Source organism: Falco rusticolus, chromosome 2 (assembly GCF_015220075.1).
Source record: "Falco rusticolus isolate bFalRus1 chromosome 2, bFalRus1.pri, whole genome shotgun sequence".
In the NCBI taxonomy this organism is placed as follows: domain Eukaryota; kingdom Metazoa; phylum Chordata; class Aves; order Falconiformes; family Falconidae; genus Falco; species Falco rusticolus.
In genome coordinates this window covers 55577833-55602753 of record NC_051188.1, presented here as the reverse complement: position 1 = coordinate 55602753, position 24921 = coordinate 55577833, and the positions used below count along the sequence as shown (strand labels likewise).

General features: G+C 43.8%; 1 protein-coding gene across 1 annotated transcript in view; it reads left to right on the top strand.

Moving 5' to 3' along the window:
* Positions 1 to 916: 916 nt before the first annotated feature.
* ABCC4 (ATP binding cassette subfamily C member 4) overlaps positions 917 to 24921 on the top strand; it is a 159757-nt gene continuing 135752 nt past the window's right edge. Inside the window, exons 1-4 of the mRNA XM_037377169.1 lie at positions 917 to 1098; positions 18568 to 18678; positions 20889 to 21009; positions 21663 to 21887. Coding sequence (XP_037233066.1) covers positions 1025 to 1098; positions 18568 to 18678; positions 20889 to 21009; positions 21663 to 21887 — 531 coding nt within the window. The 5' untranslated portion in view covers positions 917 to 1024. The remainder of the gene's footprint in view (positions 1099 to 18567; positions 18679 to 20888; positions 21010 to 21662; positions 21888 to 24921) is intronic.

Sequence of the window (24921 nt, the reverse complement as noted above, 5' to 3'; positions counted from 1 at the left end):
GGTTGAATAACTTGACCTCCAGAGGTCCCTTCCAACCAACCTCAATCATGCTGTGATTCTGAGACTGCAGAGAAATAACAGCATGGCAGGGACCCATTCTGCCAGTTACTTTTTTGTGGAGGGTAATACTTCAGGTACATTCCCCGCATTCCTATTTTCTTTGGTCTCTTCCAGTTTCCTGTACTCGTTTTGGTCATACTCCCTGTGGCAGGCCACGGTGATGGTTCTGGAGAGGAGTATGATGGTCATGTGCTGAACTTTTGAGAATTGCTTCAAGGATTTCTGCGGTGCACCATCTCCCGGAATTAAATAGGTACTTTGTACCACCAAACTCTCCTAAACATTGCTGGACGACAAGGAGTCAATTTTTTATTTTTATTTTTTTGATCGAAGTACCTGCCACACCTGGGAAGCAGAGGTGGCAACAGGCCTTTCTGGGAGGGTTCGGTCCCGTTACGCTGGGCTCGGCCCTGACTCGCGACGTGTTTTTCTGTCCGAGAGGGTGCGTGGGCGCGCTGCTTGACGCTGCAGGCGCCGTGGAGATGCTTTTCATCAGCAACGGGCACACACCGACGAGGAACCAGGGACAGAAGCGCAGAGCCCCCGCGGCCCGGCGGTGGCCCACGCCGGCCGGAGGCCCGGCCCGCCCTGAGGTGACGAGCGGCCGCCCGTGGCGCTGCGAGCGGGGCGGCACCGCCTCCCTCCCGCGGGCGTTTGGCAGCGCCGCGGGGCGGCCTCGGCCCCGCCGGGGGAGGAGCGGCAGCGCCGCGGGGCGGCTGAGGGGGGGGGTCGCCCCCGCGCGGCCTCCGGGGCTGCCCGGCGCCTCAGCCGCCGCGCCGGGGCGGGCGCCGCGGGGGAGCGAGCCGGCAGGAGGCGTCCTGCGGCGGGAGGGAGGGACGAGGCGGGGGGTGCCGGCTTTCCCGGAAACAGCGCCGGCCGGCGGCAAAGCGGCGGCGGCCGCGGTGGGAAGTCGCCTCTGGTCCTGCGCCCTCGCCGCCGGGGTTGGCGCGGTGCGGCGGGCGGCATGGAAGCGGTGCCCCGCGAGGAGAAGCCCAACCCGCTGCGGGATGCCAACCTCTGCTCCCGGCTCTTCTTCTGGTGAGCGCTCGGGCGAGGGCAGGGGGGAGGGCAGCCGGCGCGGCGAGGTGCGGCTCCGGAGCGCCCGCCGGCGGGGAAGGCGCTGCGCCGGGGCTTAGCGCCCCTCGCCTCGCCTCCCTTGGCCGCTCGGCCCAGCCGGCAGTGGGGGGATGCTGAGCCCTGGCTAAGGGCCGGCCGGGCTGCACTTCAGCGCGGCTCCCGTGGGGGTCCGGGCGCCACAGCGACGGCCGGGGGGGATGGGAGGCGGCGGCCGGCGCAGCCCGCGCTCTTCTGTCGGCTGCCGGCGGTGACTCTGCAGCCGCGGCTCGGACCCGACCTGCCGCCCGTCCCAGCGGGCCCGCCGGGGCAGCCCCGCCGGCCGGCAGCCCCTCGCCCGCAGGTGGCTGCGGGGAGCGTGGCGTGGCGGGGTCTCCTGAGGTGAAGCCGGCGGCCCGCGCCGGGCGCTAATCCCCGCCGCGGTCTGGGCACAAGCGCGGCCGGGGGCCTGGCCGCCTCGGCAGGGCAGCCCTCAGCACGGCGCCGCCGCCCCCTGCGAGCGCGGGTTGGATTTCCTCGGTAGCTGCGGGGAGGGGAGGGCGGGAGCGTCCTCCGCCTTGTGGCCCGGGACCGGGTGCAGGGCTGCTCCCTGGCATTGTTCTGCTTCCCCGCTTGCATAACGGATCGCGGCCAGGTGTTGCTCATCTCGGCGAGGCTTGCTAATCTCGCTGTCGGCGCGGGGCTTTCCCCTTCGTGAATGAGGCGGTTTCTGAACTGTACTCTGCGTGGGAGTTTCCCCGTGTAAGGAGGGGATGGCTGGGCTGCACAGCCTGCCTGCTCTCGTCAACGCGTCAGCTGCAGCCGGGCTGCCTTGGCTCTCGGGGCGCTTAGGATGTCACACAGCGAAGGCTGGGGGTGTTATGAAGGCTGGGGGTGTTACGGTGCCGCCACAGACTTTTATGGGACCAAACGACAACTAGTCCAAAGTTAGTACTTGCTTTTTTTATTAGTGGGGACCTTGGAGTGGCTAGATAGAATCATTCAAAGCAGTGAGGACCTACGGCTACAGTTTAGTTGCTTTGAAATGTCAATAGGAGAAGATCTGCAAAGTGCAGTGGGAGAGCGTTGAGCTTGTCTATCTTTGCAGGTGCCCTTTGGAAGAGAGCAGTTCTGAGGGTAGCGCTGACTCCTGCTTCACCTACTGTAGCCTGAGCCAGGGCACACATGCTGTGTTATGTGGTGGAGGAGGGAGGGGGAAGGCAGGAAGAGAGGGCATGGCAGGTGAGGCTCTTTTTTTGTGTCTCTGGAACACAAGTAAAAATCTCTTTGATCCTATAAGCTACTCTGAGCAGGTGCAGAAATTCCTTTTGGAAGGTAGGGGGATTTTGAAAGCCCTGACAAATTTTAGCTAAAGAAATTTTCAGTCAAGGATTTTCCTCAGGGGTACTCAGTGCAAAAAGAAAGGAAGGAAAGGGAGGAAGAAGAAAAAATAAAAAAAAGGAGGTTGTATGCTTGTGCAGAACTCCCTGTGTTCAGCGTTTTAACTTGTAATTTCTTCTTTGACACCAGGGGTACCCGTGTTGGGAACAGCATTGCTAGGAAATCCATACAGAATTGGATGACCCACATAGCATTCCAGGGCTGCTTCTGGTCTGTTCCCTTTCCCTTGCCGGGATCTTGTGGTGTTACTGGTAGTTCTGCCAAAAACAACCTAGTTAGACATAAAAAAGGAAGTGTGCAGTGCTCCTAGCTAGTTTTCTGACTGCTCCCATTGTCCTTTCTTTAGGCGTTTTGTATCGATCTCCATGTATTGCAGTGAAATGTTAAACAGCAACCACAAAGCACTTTAAATTTCCCAAGTCTTAGACAAGCACTTGAAAGGTTTGTTTTACCCCAGACACATTTGTAGGTTCTCACTGTGCAAAGGGAAGAATAAGTAGGTGGCAGGCTGTGCTTGTGGGATGACAGAACTGCTGAAAAGTCCAGAGATTGATTGGGACTTCGTGCTTTATAGTCAGATGGTAGTGCACAACTGTAGGGCTTGTACTTTGAAAAAGGGTTTAGTGGGGTATGAAAAGCTTTAGAGGTTGCCCAATGTACTTTTTCTCAGGCTTCTGTAACAGCATAATTCACAGCACTGGAATTACCCTTTTAAAGTCTCTTCTGTTACCTGTGCTGCATGTCATAATGAAACATACCAGTATATACTTGTTATTTACTAGTCAGAAAACATTAGTATTTTCTAAGTGAAAATTGCAGCTGAAATGATGACTGCAGTGGCTTGAGTAAGCAGGGGCTGTCACTTTTCTGCAGGTTAATACTCTTTTCCATAAAACCAAGGCAGTATTAAAACAGCTTTCATTAGCTATAAAGCTAACTTTTAAGGGTAGTTTTAAGAATTGTTCTACCTCTCTAAAAAGTGTATAGCATCTGTCAGACAGCTGTGTGAGTACTGCTTTGGCATCGCTTCATTTTAACTGCTGTCTCACACAGGATGTTCTGAGATGTTCTCAGCTGGAGAACTCAAAAAAGAGTGCATGAGGAGGTCTGTCCTGGGAGTAGTGGTAACCGCTACCACGCGGTTACTGAAGTGTGCCTGCTTGCTCTCCATATCCGAGGTGTTGACTGCTTCTTTATATGCTGGTGAGGTCAGAAAGTAGGGCATTGCAGGCAGCTAGGCAAGAGTCCTTTTTGTTTTCATTTTATATTTTGCTGCAAAAGTGCAATTTTGCTGTTGTAAGGAAGCACCCTCTCATTTGTTGCTAGTGGTGCAGAAGCAAAGCTAAAATTAATGCCAGCAGAAACAGGATCAGACTCACAGGAGAAAAGAAGTCATGTTTCATTGAATTGTAAAACTAAGGTAATGAGTGTGTAGGCTGAAGACACATTCTTCTATTGTTCAAAGCTTGTCTTCTTGCTTTTGGGATGTGACTTTGACAAGTATGAGCTTGATGAACATTAAACTCTTACTAGTACATTCATGGGAAAGAGGAGCATCTGGATTGTGTGTGAATATTGTTATTATAATGCATCCCTTGTGTAATGTTAGTCTGGATGTTAGAAGGATAAAAAAACTGTTTGTGACAGAAGTATGAAGATCAGGGCAGTTGCAAAATACTCTTGTTTTCCATATCTCTCACTGAATTATCTGTATTAACACAGGATTATCAAAGCCCAAATTGTTGTTCTGGATGTTCCAGATGTTACTGTAACTACTGATCTTTAGAATCACAACTTCCCATGCTCACCAAACTTGTTTAAGCTCTGGCTGGTAGGTCAGTTACAGAGTTAGCAGTGCTCAGGTATATTTCTGATTTGCTTCATCTATGTTTTGTTGGGATGGTTTTTGTTTTTTGGGGGGGTTTTGGGGTTTTTTTTTGGTTGTTTTTTTTTATTTTAAGAGTGGCTCAACTTGCTGGTGAGAATGAGGGCTTTGAAGGGTGGATAGGATTTGGTTTTGGTTTTAGATCTCTCCAAGAAAGAGATAATTTATTCCAATGTTTTTCATGTTTGAACAGCTATTCTGTCATAGGAAGTGTTTTGAGTTTAAAAAGCCTTACACTCCATACTTTATGCAGTTGTGAAAAGTGCTGTTCTCATCTTTTTTTCCTGCTATGGAGGGTGGGTGGGTATTATTAAATTAATCACTATACACAGTAAGAGTGTTTATCTTTTCTGACTATTAACCCATCTTTAAGCTTGCATGTTCATTAAGTAGCAGGTATATTTTTATTTGCTTGTAGCATTTTCTCCCTTGATTTATCAAAGATGTTCTAGTTATATAGCAGATGAATTTTTACACAGTCTCTTGTTCAGGCATTGAATCTATTAAAGTGGAAAGTTACAAAACATGGGCTATGATTAAATATTTTAAAGACTGGGTAACTTTTGGCCCATGAATAATGTGAGGAGGGCAGGCTGGAACACCCTGGAAAAGGGTATTCCGTGTTTCTGTTCAGAGAAGTAAAAGAAATTGAAGTCCTGCTAAATTTCATACATGTTTAATTATTTCAAATTATAATAGTGATTACTTATCTGTAACAGACTCATTGTGACTATGACAAATTCTCAGCTCCTTTGGAGCACTGGATGCTGTCAGCATCCTAGGCTGGATGCCTTTTTATATCATCACTCGATGTGTGGCAACTGCCATTACAATAACAATGTTAAAACACAAACTGAAAACTTGCTCCAAGGCATCTGCACAGTTACGATTCCAAGGAACAAACTATTGGTTTGTCATTACCTGTTGGTGTCTGACAGCATTGTTGTTGGCTTACTAAGCATGTGCTTTAGGGAAAATGACAAAACCCCTGTCTTCTTCACAGCTGTAACTTGGAGTGTAGTGGGAGAAGAGTTAAAAAAAAAAATATTTACCTTTGGATTTATGTGTGAACTGACTGGGTGAGATTTTCAGTGATGACTGCCAAAATGTAGCTGTTTGGCCAAATGCAATCATGTCACATACCTCTTTTTGTAGCAGTGTAAATAACGACGTGCTTTACTTAACTTCTTCCTTCTCTCTCACTGCATAGCTTAGAATTGGAAGAACCACTGACTGATTTAGTTGGACTTCTGAGTAAGCCTAAGTGTCACCTGCATTTTAGTCCTGTAACTTGGCTGTCTTCAAAAGTGTATCTTGACTTGCACTGAAAGAGGTTAGGGAAAGAATTCATCACCTTTCTTGGAAGTTCCAGCTGGAGTCCATCAGTGCCACTGTTAAAACTGATCTGTGTTCCTTACAATGTCAGTGAATAGATTTGTCTGTGAGGCAGGTAACAAATGGAAATATCAAGCAGCATCAGGCTGTGTGGTTTGCCTGGGATCTTGCCTGATACCTTGTGAATTCCCACTGGCAATGCCTGAGATTAGTGATGATTTCTAGCAGATGCCACTGTATAGATTTTTGAGGTAGCTAATTTTTTTCTTTTATTGACATATTGGTGCTGGATGATTGCATACTGTAAGAAACTAAAGAAATATGTAAGCATCTTCAGTTTGGATGAACAGAAAACTCATTTTCAATGTCCAAAGAATGAAATCACACTTACTTTTTTTTTCCCCTCCTGATTGAAAGAAGACCACAAATCATACCTACAACTTTTTTAAAAGATCATGCCTTGTTTGTTCATTTATCAGATATTTAATATCCTGTAGTCAAATCTGAGTCATTCAGTCTTGTCATGGTTTAACCCCAGCTGGCAACTAAGCACCATGCAGCGGCTCACTCACCCCCTGAACCAGAGGGATGGGGAGGAGAATCGGGAAGGAATGTAAAACTCAGGGGTTGAGATAAGAACAGTTTAATAGGTAAAGCAAATACTGTGCATGCAAGCAAAGCAGAACAAGGAATTCATTCACTGCTTCCCATGGGCAGGCAGGTGTTCAGCCATCCCCAGGGAAGCCGGGTTCCGTCACACGTAACGGTTACTTCGGAAGACAAACATCATTACTGTGGGTTGTGCCCCCCTTTCCCCTTCTTCCTCCAGTTTATATGCTCATCATGCCGTCCCATGGTATGGCATACCTCTTTGGCTGGTTCAGGTCACCTGTCCTGGCTGTGTCCCCTCCCAATGTCCCGTGCCCCTCCAGCCCTCTCGCTGGCAGGGCCTGAGAAACCGAACAGTCCTTCACTTAGCATAAACATTACCTGGCAACAGCTAAACCCATCAGTGTGCTATCAACACTGTTCTCACACCATATCCAAAACACAGCACTGCACCAGCTACTAAAAAGAAACTAACTCTATCCCAGCTGAAACCAGGACAGTATATACCCCTTATTCCATACCATTTACATCATGACACACTTTCCACTACAGCCACCCTTCCCCTCCTTTGACATAATTCACAGATATCATTCCCCTAGTCTGTGGACCACCCCTGTAAAAATGACTACAAAATGTCCACAGATGTCGATTGAGTTCATTTAGTCCATGGCTTTGGGCTCCATCTGTTATGGTGGTCACTCAGAAGAGAAGGTGGTTTCTTGCATGGGGTCATTGGGCACCAAAACCAGCTCAGCTCGGGTCGCTGCTGCACTTGCACTGCATCTTGTAAGGCTTGTCCTCCCATGGTTCTGGTGGTTTCTGCTCTAGTAATTCCTACAACGTGAAACTCAAATCATGGGTTACAATTTAAGGGTATATCCATTACAGTCTCCACCCGTGGTCCCTTTGGACCAGTCCATAGGGCTTATATTGCAATGAACTTCTCCCCTTTTCCCTGCTCCAGCTTGAACTTATCTACAGACTGCAGTCCCTTGTGGTTGTACCTGCTCCAAGAGGAGCCACAGCTATGATCCACAGTCTCTCCAGGGGTATCCCTGCTGCGGCACAGACTCATCCACAGCCACAGTCACTTCAAGGTGCACCTGTTCCAACACAGCCTTATCCATGGGCCGTGACCATAGACCTGCTCCAGTGTGGCCCTACCCACAGCCACAGTCCCTTCAGAAGTAATCAGCTCCAGCATGGCCTTACCCTGGCTGCAATCCCTCCAGGGTTGTACCTGCTCTGTCATGGGCTTATCCATGGCCACATGCTTTGATCATGACCTCGCGTACAGCCAGTGACACTTCAAGGTGTACCTGCTGTAGCATAGACTTAACCACAGCCACAGATACTTCAAGGTGTACAGTCTGCAGCATGGACTTGCCCTTGGGCCACAATTCCTTCAGAGGCATACCTGCTGCGGCACAGACATAACCATGGCCACAGACACTCTGAGATATACCTGCTTGTGCATGGACTTATTCATGGCTACAGGAACTCTGGGGTGTCCTGCTCCCACACGGACTCATCCACAGGTCACAGTCCCTTTGACTCGAGTTCACGCTGGAGTTCCAGCTTGTCAGCACAGCAGCGATGCCCTGGCCACCTGCCAGCCCCAGCGCATCGCCATTGCTGTTATCAAAATGTTCCTGGGCACAGAACAGTACGATGATAAGCAGTACAGCAAGCAGCGAAAGCAAAAAGCAGCCACTAATGAGCAGTAGACTGTAATATACAGTAAGGCAAGCAAGCCCCATAGCAAGCACAGAAACCTGCCCCTTAATAGCTAAACAGAAATAACAGCTATAAATTCAAACTAGTACGTTCCAATCAAATCTGTTGTTATCTCGAACCTTTTGTGCCCCATGTTAGGTGCCAAAAAGGACTGTCATGGTTTAACCCCAGCTGGCAACAAAGCACCACGCAGCTGCTGATTCACCCCCGAACCAGAGGGATGGGGAGGAGAATCGGAAAGGAATGTAAAACTCATGGGTTGAGATAAGAGCAGTTTAATAGGTAAAGCAAATACTGTGCATGCAAGCAAAGCAGAACAAGGAATTCATTCACTGCTTCCCATGGGCAGGCAGGTGTTCAGCCATCCCCAGGGAAGCCGGGCTCCGTCACACGTAACGGTTACTTCGGAAGACAAACATCATTACTGTGAGTTGTGCTCCCCTTTCTCCTTCTTCCCCCAGTTTATATGCTCAGCATGCCGTCCCATGGTATGGCATACCTCTTTGGCTGGTTCAGGTCACCTGTCCTGGCTGTGTCCCCTCCCAATTCCCCGTGCCCCTCCAGCCCCTCTCGCTGGCAGGGCCTGAGAAACTGAACAGTCCTTGACTTGGTATAAACTTACCCAGCAACAACTAAACCCATCAGTGTGCTATCAACGTTGTTCTCACACCAAATCCAAAACACAGCACTGCACCAGCTACTAAGATGAAAATTAACTCTATCCCAGCTGAAACCAGAAAAAGTCTCTTGAATACTGCATTCATTTTTAAGTTTTGCTTGTTTAATTGCAAGATAGCTGTCTTATGTGGAAGAAAATAATATTTGATAATCATGGTTTATGACCTAGTGAAGTTAAAATATGTGGTTAAAGAGTGCTAAATAGATTATATTGGCTAGGGCAAGTGTGTGTTAACTATCAGAATGTTAGCATTTGCTATTTACAGTAAATATCTGTGCTCAGGTATGCAATTAGATTAACTGAGTATAATGAAACACTGAGGCTGTTTGCCTTTGGAATTCCCTATGTAACGTATGTTGTAGCATTGATGAGAGAAAATGTCCCTCATAATTCCTGGAAAACTTCAAAATTAGGATTATTCTGTACTGCTGGTTTTTCTTTTTTCCAAAAATCAATTCCCCGCCCCCCCCCCTTCTAGAAAATTCTATAAGGCCTCAAGTAGAGTGGAGGAGAGAGATAATACAATTAGATTTTGGGAGTGGAAGGTTAACAAGACCAACCGTTTTTTCTTTTTTCTTTTTTTTTTTGTATCCCTGGCCCCCAACCACTTGGATACCAGTGTGAACTCCAGAGATGATTTTAATTCTTCCCATTTCCATTACTGTCAGAAAGGAAGTTGATGCAGAAATTGCTACCATTAGGTTTCAGCATTTGTATTTTCTTTTGGAAATTGAAATCATAGACCATTGTGATCAACTAGACTTTCTGCATAACTTTTTTCAGGTTTCAGGGTTTGAGCCTTTTTTTTTGTTGTTGTTGGTTGGTTGCTTTTTTCTATTAAACATATATGTTAGCTATAACACAGTTTTTAGATGCATTTTTCGAATGCCCACTCCAACTAAGTTTTTTCAGTAGTAACTAACTTGAGATTAGAAGCTCGTTTGGATGATCTGTCCTCTTCTGCAAAGTTAAAAAATGCTTTTCCCTTCGCTTTATGTAATTACTTAGGCCCTACTTCAATAAATAGCTTGTACTGAAATTTATTGTTACAAGGCATAATCTTCAGACCTGTGCATCAGATCTTTGGTATTTTGGATATTCTTCTTGGCATGTGGATGCTGGGTTTGAAATCAGTATTTTAATGATAGTCTTTGGAGTGCCATGGGTACAGGTGATGCCACTCCTCCGTTCCCTGCTTCCAGGCCTTGCAGAAAGTATGCTTTCCCCTTGCCCCACCTGGCTCCTTCCCCCCACTTTCCCTTGTCCTGTTTGTATTACTTGCCATCTGCAACATCAGGAAGAATGTTAGAGTAAGCAGGTATTTCATACCTGGCTGATGCAGGATAGATGAACAGCATGAAAGTAGCCTGCAATAAATCCAATCAAATACCAGTTGAGTTACCGTCAGCATCAGGAAGTGGATATTCAGCAATTTAGCTGCTTACACTGTGCTGTGAAAAAGCAACAGCTTGGAAGATGAGATGAAGCTAAGTATCAAAGGTTAATACAGTTTGGCATTGGAACTGGAAGCCTGAAGGGCGTTTCTGAGTTAATACAGCTTTGAAGTAATTTCATTGTATTCCTATTTTTTCCTACTGTTTAAGCTGCAGTAAGCTGGGGAGGGAAGTTGCAACCAAAACACCAGTTGAAAAGTATCTGAAGAAGTACCAGAACTTACTCTGTTTACTTTATAAATTGTAGATGACTGCCTTAGTAAGGGTAAGTGGGAAAAGGCAGCTTACTGAAGAGGATGGGCAAGCATCTGAAATAGAGATAGGATTTTGTTTTAAAAAATCATCACATGATGATACAAACTGTTGTGAAATATACGAGTTATTGCAAAATAACACTGGAGACTGTCAGTGTGTGTCCTTCTGTCTGTACATCCTATCCCAGCAGTGCTCCTCCAAACTGAGAGCAGTGGGAAATGAACAGTACAATGAAGTAGGTAGACACCTGAGGTAAGCCGTGGAGGATAACCAATGTGGATTTATAATCAAAAGGTCCTGTGAGGAAACCCCTTTATGTCACAAAAACCCCAGCTCCAAAGTAGGTGAATAAAGAGAAAGAAATACATGCTGCTTTGCAGCTTAGTAGTTGAAGTAGTGCTTCCAAGCTGCTCAGGGAGATGAAATCCTACTGTTATGGAAGAATTTGAGTAAACAAAGACTCTCCTGTGCAACTGTTGAAAAATAACTGGACATTGAGTGTAAACAGATGATGCTTGTACTGTAATGGACAAATAGGCTAAAGAGGAATGGGGAAAATGCTGTTTATAAATCACCTCCTTAAATGAAGTAGTTGATGAGCGTATACAGGATGTGGCTTTGACTGGGTACTTTAAAATTACCAAGAAGTTAAACTTTTGCCTATAATGACAAAAGGAAAAAAAATTCTATTTAGGAAAGTAGTCCATGTAGTCTGTTTTTTCTGAGATGGCTAGTGATAAAACAAGGGCTTTTGTGAAGCTGGTGTGAGCAAAATTTTGCACTTGCACAGAGGAGGATACTCTATGTAATGTGTTAATGAATGACTGTGGTGCAACTTGTTGTGGGACTAAGGGCAATTGAAGCCCGGGGTGCACCCAGGGCCCTAACAAAAACATCCATTATTTTGGGATGTTTTTAATTTATGTCAGCTTTGTAACATAATTGCATATGCTTCTTGGCTGATGTTTTATGACGAACTCTCAGTTTATGGAGAACTTGCAGTACATGCATGGGTTTCTAGAAAGCTCTGCAAGCCTGCTCTGCAGTGTGAGAATGGTACTTTTTTGAGCATTTGCAGGCAGGACATAATGTAAATCCAGGGTACAGTAGGTCCCATCCCTGGGTTAATAAACCAGTTGAGCTGGACATGGCTTATTAGTTTAATGTACCTATCTGTAATGTTTTTCTTCCTTGACTGAAAGGAAATTCTTTTGGGATGCTAGCAAACCTAATTTAAAAGCTTTCTCATTTAGGAAATTTTATTTCATGTATGAAACAGAGTAGCATGGCTATTCTGATTGCATAATGACCCTGCCTTTCAGATGGCAGGGCCTGACTGTCTTCCACAGTCAGAAGGGGATGACTTGAGACCTCCCCTTGAAGTCTTGCTTCTCTTACAATGGTAAGAAAAAACTGTCTGTCTGAGCGTTTTCTGCAGACCTTAGAGGCTTTCCAAAATCCTGGTGGAGTTGCTCTAATTACAGCTGGTAAAAATTGCACTTTCCTGAACAACCAAGTGAATTGTGGCTGGTTGACTATGTTGTAATGTTACAGGGTGTGTAATGTCAGGGCCCAGGAGTAGGGAAATGCAGGAAGTGAGTGTTTATATTGTGGCCTTTGTGTATCTGCTGTTTCAGAAATGAATCACTTTCTGTTTTTATCAGTGCCCAAGGTACTGCTGTAGAGGTGGAAAGCTTTTTGGGGTCAGAGCAGTGAGTTACAGTTTTGCAGTTGGCTATCTCTTGGGTTTGTACCAGGTTACGGAGTGATTTTTTGATTTATTTTTAATCTGTATTCCTAGTGACATCAGTATTCTGGCAGTAACAGGGACTAATTCTGGGCTTCTTTCCAGACTGATGTCTTTGATCAGCTAATCGCCTTGATAGAACAGAGGCATTCCCAGCCGAACAGAAGGTACTCAGGATTCTTCCAGATATTCACAGTTTTATGTGTAGTTCATGCTGGCAAAAATTTGGGCTAAGCTCTTTGGAAGGCATCATGTGAACCCTGTGTTTTGAAAGAATGACTAAAATGAGGTGATGTGCAAGAACCAAATAATTTTTCAAAATTCTTAGCAAACAGGAAGATACCTGGGGAAAGAGAAGACAGTGATTAAGTGGTCCTATTTTTATTTAAGTTGAACAGCTTCTTCAGAAGAAAATACAGAAATGTGGGACTGAGGTGCAAGTCTTTCCTCCTTGCCACATCGCTTCTCTCTTTCTTCAGGCAATAGACTGGTAGTCCATTTTATGTCCATCCGTGGGATAAGAGGAGTGGTTTGCATCACTATATGTATTTCCTCCCTTTCTCTAGGTCATCTTTAGTTTTGTTTATCATTTTAGCTTTTTTATTAAAGAATAATGCAGCTTGCACAGTTTCTGTGTTCATAACAAGTTCTACTTTTCTGTGGGCTTTTTTTTTATCCCCCCTTGAAGATACCAGTGTTAGCTGATCTCTGTTTGGACAAAAGACATACCACTCTAACAAATAGTCTTCCTGTATGGCTAAGTTGAGGTTTCAGGGATGTTTTTTATGTAGCCATTGTTTTATTTGCCAGCTTCCTTTAACAGTACTCTTAACAGCAGTCTTTAATTTAACTGAGCCTTCAGGTAAGAGAAGGGCTTGGTTCTTTTACTTGTTGGGAGTGTGTGACTCGAGTAACGGTGGGCTGTGTGAGATAGATTGGATCCAGTTCTGCTGTAAGTGCAGAGAATTCCACAGGGTGTAATCTGCATGTGGCGTCCTGGTGGAATTTGTTACTTTAATGACGGAATATGTGTTCAGGATGCATCAGGGATATGGTGAAACTTGACATGTTCTTGCCCTACTGAGAATTTGCAGTGGATAAATAAAGACCTCATTCTTGGGCTGAAAGCTCTTTAAGCACTAAGTGTAATTTGAAAAGAAAATTGTTTAACCTTTTTCTAAAGTTATTCAAGTACAGTCCATAGTAACACAACATACTGTTAAAAGCTTTTACACTCCTAAGACCTCCATAGCAGTAGCTATTGAAGATGAGTGTTTTGGGGGGAAAGTAGTAAGAAAGCTCAACAGTGGGTGATTTTTTAGGTTTTTGCTTCTTTTTCTGCATTTTTTTTCCTAACCCTACAAAAACTTGTGGGCTTCTGCTGAGTCTTTGCCATGTTGTCCATTATAATGAGTCACAAATTGAGTTCCCACAGTTTTCTGCATACTCTAGATTGGTTTTCCTTGCATTCTTTAATGTTAACATAGAGGTTGTAGTGCAATACATTACTGTTTTCAAAATTACGGTTTTAACTATGGAAAAATGTGAGAAAACCTGAATTTGCACTAGGTCTCACTGGAAGTAATAGTCCAAAACCCCTGAGATTTTTGGCAGTTTTTACCTTGCACTTTTGTCTCCATCTGCTACTTAATTTGGAAATACAGTCTCATAGCATGTACAGTACTTGATTGGTATGGAGATGGGGGGACAGAAGGGATTTGCTACAAATCTAAGAACTCAGTGGGGTAGGTGTATCATCAGGAAATTTTTTGAGAGGTTGGCTGTAGCAATCTTACAGACTGGAGATGGTTATCATCTGGGTCCTTTGCAAGTGGACTATGATGCAGCTCTGGTCTGCACTTTCTGCTGCTGTTGGCTGTAGTACTGAATCAAACTGACATCAGGATACAGCAGTCACCCTCAACAGAAGCATTTTTCTTCCTGTGGCCTGGTTGTGGTTTTTCACCATATGTTGAAAAGCATAAGTAAAGGAATGGTGGAATGGTGTTCTACAGAGTAACGTTAAAAGCGTTGGTTTATTTTTTTTGAGTGTGTATTTAGGTATATTTTTAAAGTACCTTGTATTTTCCTCTGTGCATTCTGCTACACGCCAATAGTGGACAGCACTGTTCAGCACTGGTGAGGCCACACCTGGAGTCCTGAGTCCAGTTGTGGGCTCCCCAGTACAACAGAGACGTGGACATACAGGAGAGTATCCAGCGAAGGGCCACAAGGATGATGAAGGGACTGGAGCACCTCTCCTACGAGGAGAGGCTGAGGGAGCTGGGACTGTTTAGCCTGGAGAAGAGAAGGCTCAGGGGGATCTCATCAATGTACATAAACACCTGAAGGAAGGGTTGTAAAGTGGGTCTCGGTGGTGCCCAGGCTTAGGTCAAGAGACAACGGGCATGACCTGAAACACAGGAGGTTCCCACTGAACATCAGGAAACACTTTTCCATTGTGAGAGTGACCAAGCACTGGCACAGATTGCCCAGAAAGGTTCTGGAGTCTCCATCCTTGGAGCTGTCTGGACATGTTCCTGGGCAACTAGCTCTAGATGGTCCTGCTCGAGCAGGGAGGTTGGACTGGATGACCTCCAGAGTTCCTTTCTAACCAACCTCAGCCATTCTGTGATTCTGTAATAAATATCCTATTTATGCTCTTTGTTAAATGTCAGAATGATTTTTGTTTTCGCCACCCTGGCAGCAGTAGGGAGCTAGTGGAATCTTGTAACTGTTTCCATAGATGTGAGAAGGATCGATCTCTGTATTTTCCTGAAAAGGGCTGCCTCATCCTCATTCTAGTGCTAAAGGAATTGGAGAAGATAACTTCTCTATCCTTTTCTGTCAGAAAGGAGACTTGTTTATGGAGCACACTGTATGATAATACTGATGTTGCAAGAGGAGGAATGCTTGGTTTTGGCCACATGTGTGAACTGAAGTCTGCAAATCTTTCCTGTAACTGTCTGTCCTGCAGCAAATGGAGTCTTTCTTGTCCAGCAGGCAGAAGTTACTTGAATGGCCTTGAGATTATTTGCCTCACGTCTGCTTTTTACCTGTGGTCGACAGCAAAAACTGAGGCCAAAGAAGAAATGTTTCAATGGAACAGATCATGGTGTCAAATCAGGAAGAAGCTCCTCTGCACAATTGATCTTTCAGACATTTTGTCAGGAGCTGTAGGGAAGTTGTGGCAGTGATTTGGGCCCTGTTTGATCAAGCAACAGACTTGTCTGACAAGTACTTTCTGTTCCTAATTGTACCTTTAACATGCATTGTGGACTTAACAGCTCACATATACACATCTTCTGTACTCACTCCAAGAGTTTAAAAGGGCTGTTAGGCATCAAAGATGCTACTTTAAGGATAGAGGCTTAATTTTTGCATGAGTCACACATGCTAAAGAGTGAAGGAAAAACAGTATTAATCCCATTTGTTACATGCAGTTGTGCCATGGAGCCTGTGAAAATGTTTTTTGCAACAGTTCTATCTTTGAAGAAACTCTCTGAGCCTCTTCTTCTAGGGTTCAGTCTGCCCCTCCACCCTCTTTAAAACAAACAACAAACTCCTTATAAGACAGTGTGTACAAAATTTAATTGTAACGTGCCCGAGCAAGAAATGCAAAGCTAGTTGATGAGTATTCGTAATCACTGTTGTGGTTATGAATAAATAAATGCCCTCATTGTAAGCCATCCCAGTTTTGAATTCTCACAGAAAATAATACACTTCACCTGGGGCACCAGGTGCTCTTTTAAAAACTGCATTGGTGAAGTCAGGGGATAATTAAGCATCAGAAACTGAACAGCAGTTATGAACTTTCACAAGCAATTGACCTCAGACAAATACCTTTCTGTGAGTGCAAGAGTAATTTTTCCAGAACAGGTCCATCCCTGACCTCTTGGCTCAGATCATGTTGACCAACAGAGAAAGTTCATGTGGGAAACAAGCCTGAGAGCCAAAATCCACATTTCTTCTGGAAACCAGTTGTCCTGGTATCAGCTGGGATAGAGTTAATTTTCATCTTAGTGGTTAGTACAGTGCTGTGTTTTGGATTTGGTGTGAGAACAATGTTGATAGCACACTGATGGTTTTAGTTGTCGCTGGGTAAGTTTATACTGAGTCAGGGACTTTGCAGTTTCTCAGGCCCTGCCAGCGAGAGGGCTGGAGGGGCACGGGACATTGGGAGGGGACACAGCCAGGACAGGTGACCTGAACCAGCCAAAGAGGTATGCCATACCATGGGACGGCATGATGATCATATAAACTGGGGGAAGAAGGAGAAAGGGGGGGCACAACCCGCATTAATGATGTTTGTCTTCCGAAGTAACCGTTACGTGTGATGGAGCCCTGTTTCCCTGGGGATGGCTGAACACCTGCCTGCCCATGGGAAGCAGTGAATGAATTCCTTGTTTGCTTTGCTTGTGTGGGTGACTTTTGCTTTCCATACTAAACTGTCTTTATCTCAACCCATGAGTTTTCTCCCATTTACTCTTCCGATCCTCTCCCCCATCCCACTGTGGGGGAAGTGAGTGGGCAGCTGCGTGGTGCTTAGTTGCAAGCCAGGGTTCAACCGCGACCCCAAGTATCATGGGTTCAGTAGAGAGACAAAGGAAGTGGCAAACTGCAAGTTCCTTAACTCCCCTGTTCCCACAAAGCCTTGCTGGGTCCTGCACTTGGGAAACACACCACTTACAGGTTTGGGGCAGTGTGGCTGGAAAGCTGCCTGGCAGAAAAGGACCTGGAGGTGCTGGCTGACAGCCAGCTGAACATGAGCCAGCAGTGTGCCCAGGTGGCCAAGAAGGCCAGCAGCATCCTGGCTTGTGTCAGAAACAGTGTGGCCAGCAGGGCCAGGGCAGTGATTGTCCCCCTGCACTCAGCACTGGTGGGGCCGCACCTCAAATCCTGTGTTCAGGTTTGGGCCCCTCACTGCAAGAGGGACACTGAGGTGCTGGAGCGTGTCCAGAGACGGGCAACGGAGCTGGTGAAGGGTCTGGGGCACAAGTCCTGTGAGGAGCAGCTGAGGGAACTGGGGTAGGTTAGTCTGGAGGGGACTTGCAGAGAGACCTTATTGCTCTCTATAACTACCTGAAAGGAGGTTGTAGGCAGGTGGGGGGGGGGGTATGTCTCTTCTCCCAGATGATGAGTGACAGGACAAGAGGGAACAGCTGCAAGTTACACCAGGGGAGGTTTAGAGTGGATATTAGCAAAAATGTCTTCACTGAAAGGGTGGTCAAGCAGAACAGGCTGTGCAGGGAGGTGGTGGAATCACCACCATCCCTGGAGGTGTTTAAAAAGTGCCTAGATGTGGTGCTTAGGAACATGGTATAGTGGTGGACTTGGCAGTCCTGGGTTGGACTTGATGATCTCAGAAATCTTTTCCAACCTAAATGATACTATGATTCTATTCTATGTTTCTACGCCTGTTTCAGAGGTGTCATTCTCTTTTGTTCTGTCTTAATAACTTTGTCATTTTTGTGCTTTCTGCCATGCATGTCTGCCCTGTGGAGTCCAACTGAAACTTTTGGGACTTCCTTGACCTGTAGTTCAGGTTTTAAGAAAGAACTAGGTGCATAAAAGCTGGTCTTACTGTTCCATGGCAGTGTTATTTGATGTAACAAAATACTGTGTTTTCCAACAAACCTATGGTTGCACTATTACAATTTGTTTTCAAAGTGTTCTCATAGAATACTTCCAAATACCTGTCCGCCAAGGAAACTGAGCTGTTAGATAATACTTTCCTTTTTTGAACCTACACACTGTGACAGTGTGCTTTTTGTTTATATTTCCAAATACGGGTAAGATCAGTTCTAGAAATAATCCATTATTTACCCATTTTTACATTTGAGTGGTTGTCTTTGAATTACTGACCTTTAATATTTGTGAAGATGGCATTTGAACAGCCGTTAGTTTTTTTCTTCATGTAATTGAATAGCCATGCTAGTTACAAGAAAAGTCTTTAATATGTATTATAATTTTATTTACAACTCTGTCCGTATTTTAATAGTTGGATTAAGTTCTGTTTTCTCCTAAATATTTAAAGGAATGCTAATTTTTCTTAGATATAAAGGAAACACTAAGAAAACAGTTGCCTTAAGGCCAGGAAGAGTTGTCCTGGTTGTCTGGATGCCTGAGAGTAAGGTGTTATGGGGCATAAACAGCTTTAGGAAATAGGAAATGTTTTCCCATCGGTAAAATGGGGGTGACTTAATTCTTAGTTAAGAGAAAAGTGCAGTAAAACATCTGGATGTTGAGCAATGCAGGAGACAAGGAGGGAAGAAAAGGGTAAAGTAATATCTGAAGAAATTACTCTTTTGGTCTGCTGATCAGTTTATTAATAATTTGTATTTAAATACAGGTGGTTAAATCCCTTATTTATTATTGGCCATAAACGGAAGCTTGAAGAAGATGATATGTATAAAGTGCTGCCAGAAGATTCCTCAGAGAAGCTTGGAGAGGAATTGCAGTGGTAAGGAGAAAAGTAATTGTTCTCTTTCATTGTATTTCTGCTGGTAAAGGTGAGAGTCTTATTCCTATTCTAAAATTAAGAGGTTGTTATAAAGTTTATCAAGGTCTACTATTAAAAATGCTGAAGAATTAAGAGTAATATCTAGAAGTTGTTTACTACGGAAACATTTTAATTTTTTCAAGTTATACATAATGAAAATGCATTAGAGTATTTCTATTATGTCATTTATAATTAGTTTGACACTTTGCAGAATGCTTGGAAAAGACGACTTTTCAGTAATTGTTACTGCAGTAATCCTTAATAAATTAATGTGAATCTTATGGCCTGTGGTAGAATAACTATGGAAACTTTTTAAATTTCTCTTTTTAAAAGTGGGGGAAAAGTTTTAGGTTTTTTTCTTTGTTTCTGGTTTTGAGCACGAACTGAATTAAGTGTATTTTGAAAATATGCCACTCTGGTAAAGTGGATAAAATGCTTTGGACATCTAAAAGCTTTAATCTAGAAGGTGGTTTTATTTTGTTATAAATACTTTCATGGACTATGTACCAGTTCATGTTGTTACGGACCCAGGAGGATGTCTCTTTTTCTTTTAATAGTGAAATACCTTGGAAGAATAACAGTTTATGTAAGTTGTCTTGACTTTACCATAGAGAAGGGTTTTGTCTTCAAATAATCTTTTATTAAATATAATTAGAGGAAGAAGTGTCTCCTAGTGAAAGGTGACCTCTGTATTAAGGAAGTGTGGCCTTGCTGTTCTTGCCTTTATGCTGAAGGTAGAACAAATCAACTTTCCTAAATGGTTGGAATGAGAGGCTACTCAAGAAGTAAAAAGAATCCAGAAATGAAAGGTTATGGCCAGGTCTTACATCATCCTGATCTCGACAAATTAACTGAAGAAAGAGAGCCAGTGATCAGCTCATAGGAGTGCAGCTTTTAACATCTTTGTAGCTGGATAGCTTTGCCAAATTCCATGGTTGTGTCTTGAAGCAGTTCAGGGAATTTGCTGTGGGAGGAAGATGTACTCTTTTCAGTGATTCTTACGGTAAACACTCATACGTTCCATGAGTCAGGAAATGGTAGAAGATACAGCATGCGACACACAGAGTGGTTTTTAATTCTTCAGCCTACTTGGCCAAGAAGCAGAGAATCTAATTCAGAAATAGTCACCTAAGGAAGCAGCCTTTTCTGTTGGGCCAGCAAACCCCCCAGAACCTACACAGGTTCAATTCTGATTCTGAAGCATTTAGACAATAATATTACCCTGCTTTTTTGTTTTTGGTTTTTTTTTTGTTATAAAGATTATAAAAATAATAAAAAAAGAAAAGTTTTCTTGTCCATACTGCATGCTTCAAACTTGTATGCTTTGTTGCAAAATAATTTGGCTTTCATGCCTTAGACTTATTTCAGCCCTCCAACTAGCAAGGTCAGAGAGTCTGGCAGAAAATACTTAGCCTCCAGAAACAAGGGGGAATATCCTGTCTGATAACGCTGGGCTTTAAGAAGTCTGCTTAAGTTCTGATATTTTGTTAAAATCAAGCTTGTTATTACTGTCTCTGATTTTAATGTGAACAGATTGTTTCCTACTTGTGGGCAGACACGTGGTAATGCAAAGGTCTTTGCCACTCTGCTGCTGTAATCCTTGCCTTCAGAGAGATGTGTGGAGTGTTAAGTGACAAAATTGCTGCAGACAGTTCCCCCTGCTCTTGTGCCCTAACTGCTTGTCCTCATTGAAGCACATAGGAGAAAAAAGAAAGAGCCAGACAGCAGAAAACATCGGAAAAGATTGTTCTCATAACCTTTCTGGGGAAATGCAGAGCTGATAGGATGATAAAGACACTTTGTGCTGTCTCAGTTTAGTCTGTAGTCAGGAGATCATATGATAATAGGCTCTTAACTAAGGTAAGTGACTGTCTGAACTGAGAGAAGATGGAAAGAAAGGGTTCCTCATTGGCAAATGTATCAAAAGTATATAGTAGTCAATGGTGGTGAATTGTTTGTGATTATACAAGAGCAAATAGGCCTATAATACTAAGTACTACCTATTTATGTGAATGAGAAACATAACCATTTCTTAACTTGTTTTATATTTTTGTTTTGTTGTATAAAATTGATCATGGCAATCTGGCTGTAAGTCTGAAAGTATTTGATTCCAGGTAATTGCCTTGTGATTTTACTTCTGTCCTCTAGCATACTTGCATTTTGTTTGTCAGGTACTGGGATAAAGAGGTGCAAAAAGCAAAAAAGAGAGGAAAAACACCACATTTAACAAAAGCCATTATTCTTTGTTACTGGAAATCCTATTTAGTTTTCGGAATTTTCACAATGATTGAGGTAAGTGGTGTCAAATGTCATACATCATACTTCTTAGCTAACAGCAGTGTGAAACTTGGCCTCTTAGATTGCATGATACATACCGGTGACTTCAGGCTGAGCTGTTCAGAGAACCTGTAATGTTCATGTACTCTCTCAGAAAAGTAAAACAGAGCTATAGCCCCGTAGAGACTGAAAAATTGAGTTGTAACTGTGGGATTTTGATGTAGAACAAAGAGCTGATTTCAGTGGAATATTTTTGAGATGTTACAAGCCACTGACTTGCTTTGTAAGGCTTAGCTATATTTTATGTATCTGAGGAGGGTGCCCAATAGAAAAAAGGTTTTTTTGCTGTATGTAAATGGCTGTAAAGGACACACTGTCATTGTTAAAAATGGCAGTGTAATATATATTCATGCAATCCTTATAACATCAAAGTTTTTACTGGTAATTGAGAAAGTTCTTTTTAAAGATTCAGTTAAATTTTATTGTGGAACATATATCTTTTGGATTATGTGTTGATAAAAATTGGCTTGACATTTTAGAGCACAGTAATGACAAAATAATATGGGATGTGACTTGAGGCAGTACTTGGTTCTTGTCTGGTTACAAACTTGGGTAGCACAGTATGATATGAAATTGTTAATACTTTCTTTCCCTTCTCTTTCTTTCAGGAAACCCTCAAAATAATTCAGCCAATATTTTTGGGAAAAATTATTAATTATTTTGAAAAATATAATTCCTCCAATGAGGAAGCTTTGAATATTGCATATTGCTACGCTGCTGCCCTGTCTGTGTGTACACTTATTCTAGCTATAATGCACCACTTATACTTCTATCATGTACAGCGGGCTGGCATGAAGTTGAGGGTAGCTATGTGTCATATGATTTATCGGAAGGTAAGCAAACCTGTTTACAGGTATATTTGGCATTTGAAAATTATTTCATTAGGGGAGTTTAAATATGCAGTTATTTGTTATGTTCATGCTTGCAGTTCTATCAAAGTTACTAATTTGTAGAAATGTAATGCATGCTGGTATGTATCAGACCTTAAGTGTATATATGTGCTTTTGCTCTCTCTTTGGTAATATGGTGTCTGAATGACAACTCCAGTCCTCCTAGTGGAAGTGGTGAATTAAATAAAAAAGCCTAGGAGGAGCTACTGATTTTTGCCTGCTTGTGCTGTTGGAGGGGGGCCTCACCATTGCTGGTGGAAGGATTCTGTGCTGGAGCAGTAAGAGGCAGTCAGCATAAAACAGGAGAGGGGCAGAACTCCCAGGAAATGCTGGCAGTTACTCAGCCTTACAGTTGCATCCCAGCAGAGGACATCATGCTTGGCTGTCACCATCTGCTTCAGCACTCTGTCACCTGGGAACTGCTTCACTGTTCTGTGTCTCACCCTGCCTGCCCCTGTTATGGTTAATGGTGGGACATATTTATGTTTTATTCCAGCAGTGCTGTAGAACTAGTGAGTTGCCTCCTTTGCAGGTCAGAGAGGCTGCCCCCCTCTCTCTGGGCATCCATCAGGTTAGTTCAGGGGAGGGGCAGTGGTACTGTGGTGTCACAGCACTAGCAAAACTAGCCAGCTGCAAGAAGGCTTTGACCAGCCCATACCAGGTTAACTTCAATAAACAGTTCCCACACCTTGCCCCGGCACAGCCACCGATCCCCCACAAGGTTTCAAAGGTTCATCTGCTGTCCGTGCTGTTTCTTCATCCTCTGCAGGCCAGTCCGCGCTGCTTCTTGCCTCCACTGCATCTGGATTCTTTCTTCTCCTGGCTCCTCTTCCAGCCAGCCTCTCTTCATCTGAGCCCCCTTCTTCTCTCTGCTTTTCCTGGGGCCTCGCCTACATCCAGGGTGCTCTTTCTCCTTCTTCTGCTTCTTCTAGGTCAGGGGGCCGGCGGGCGGATGAAGTGGCAGGCAGTCATCTGCAGCTGCTTGGTTCTCCCCCCAACCCCTGGCTGGGGGTGGGGAGGTTCTGTAAATACTGGGGGCCGGATTGAGGACCCTGGGGGGGAAGCCGTAGCCAGCCCGTGGGCCATAGTTTGAGGACCCCTGTTCTAGGTCTTTCTTCATACAGTCCTTAGAACTATTTAACTACTTAGCAGGAACCAGCCACAGCTGCACATTATCCATGTCAGCCAATCCACTGCCCCTGAAGCCAGCCCAGAGCTGTATATTATCAATGTTAATTAATCTGCCTTCATTCTTTTACAATTCCTCTACACTGTGGTACTGCTGGGTGCTCAGCATCTGCACCTTTAGTATCCCTCCTGCCTGGGATGGGGAGAAAGAAAGGAGTGGGGAGAGGAGGCATGGTTCAGAATAAAGCTGAATCCTAATGGCAGGATAGAGCTGTTTTTTAATATCAGTTACTGGTTTTACTGTGGGAGTACTGGAGTCCTTCGTTAAAGCCTATACAGCGTGAGAAGGGATGTACATTCAGTAAGCTGTGTTTTCTTTGCTGTCTGTGTGTCCTGATCGAGAAGCTGTCCTTAACTACAGATGGAGCCAAGGCTACTGTCAGGTGGAAGGTGGAACAAGAGAAGCTATGGATATTACCTGCAGGAAGGAGTTGAGTGGCATCCAGGATGAAATGCTGGCCTTAGTGTGCTCTTGGAAGCAAGCAAACCAATTGGAAATGTCTGCTTCCCTCTTCTGAAGCTGTTGGCAATATCCAAACCATTGAGCCCATCTTGGCTTCCATGCAGGAAGCCCCTGCTGGGGGATGCTGAAAGGGAAAATGCCCTATTTTTCTAGCTTTAGTGCTATTCTAATAGTGACCTACTGATTCTTACCTCAGTGAAGAAGTTTAATTGAAGGATCAGAACTGTAAAGTTTCTTTAGAATGGAAAGAAGTCCATGTTATTTTAACCATTAAGCATAGGTACAATCACTTAGGGCAAACACTTGTACTACTGGTATAGGTCATGTGAAGATTTGGGCTAAGCAGTACAGGAGAGTAAAAATGTCCCCATTGTAAGTGGTGATTGCTTTTCGTGCACATATTTATTCTCCTCCCTCTTCTGATACCTTGGAAATTTATCCTCTGGGAACTCAGCTCTAACATGGCACACTGCTTTCTTGTACATAAACATATCTCTAAGGTATTAATTTACTAAACTGATTATCATAACACAGTTTGAAATTCATAAAATATGTATATAGAAATGTTGTTTGTTGCTGTCTTGATAGTAGCATAGAAGCTTGGAAAAGAAATGTTCATAATGTGCACCCTTATTTCTAGAGATGTGATTAAATGGAAAATTAACTCACCTCATCTCATAAATGTTTACTCCTGAGGGTGAAGGCTGAGGTCACAGCAGAACATTGATAAACTTTTCTAATAATTTATCTTCGTTATTGGAGGCTTACAGATGGGTCATACTTTCTCTTTATCCTCATATAGAGTTTTGAAAGAATCTGGATGCAATTTACCAGCACTTTTGTGGTGTTCATTAATTGCTGTAGTAAATAAAAACTTGGATTTGCAAGGGTGAATGGGTTGGATGAGAGAGCATCCTTTATAGAGAACTTCAATTGCTTGTAATTCTTAAGTTTTAGACCTTTTTTCATTTAGTTAAAATCTCATTTACAACCCCCCTGTATTCAAACTCCAAGATGTTTTGTGACAGGTAAGAAGTATTAGTGATTCACGCAGAAAGCTTGTAACAAAAATGAAAATGGAATCTCTCACGACTCACAATCTCCTGCCTTAAAACCAAAGGCTGCTTATGGGAGGCTGATTTTTTTTTTTTTTTTTTGGAAGACTTAACTTTTAGAAGCTCTTTGAGGTTCAGAATAAACACTAAAGCAGTTTAAGCTATGGAGTAGTTGCTTGAGACAGAAAGCAGCCAAAAAGGTGTCAGGATTTATTTGACTGAACAGTTTTATTATTCCTTTCTATGGTTAGTTCTCCCTTTTTGACATGCT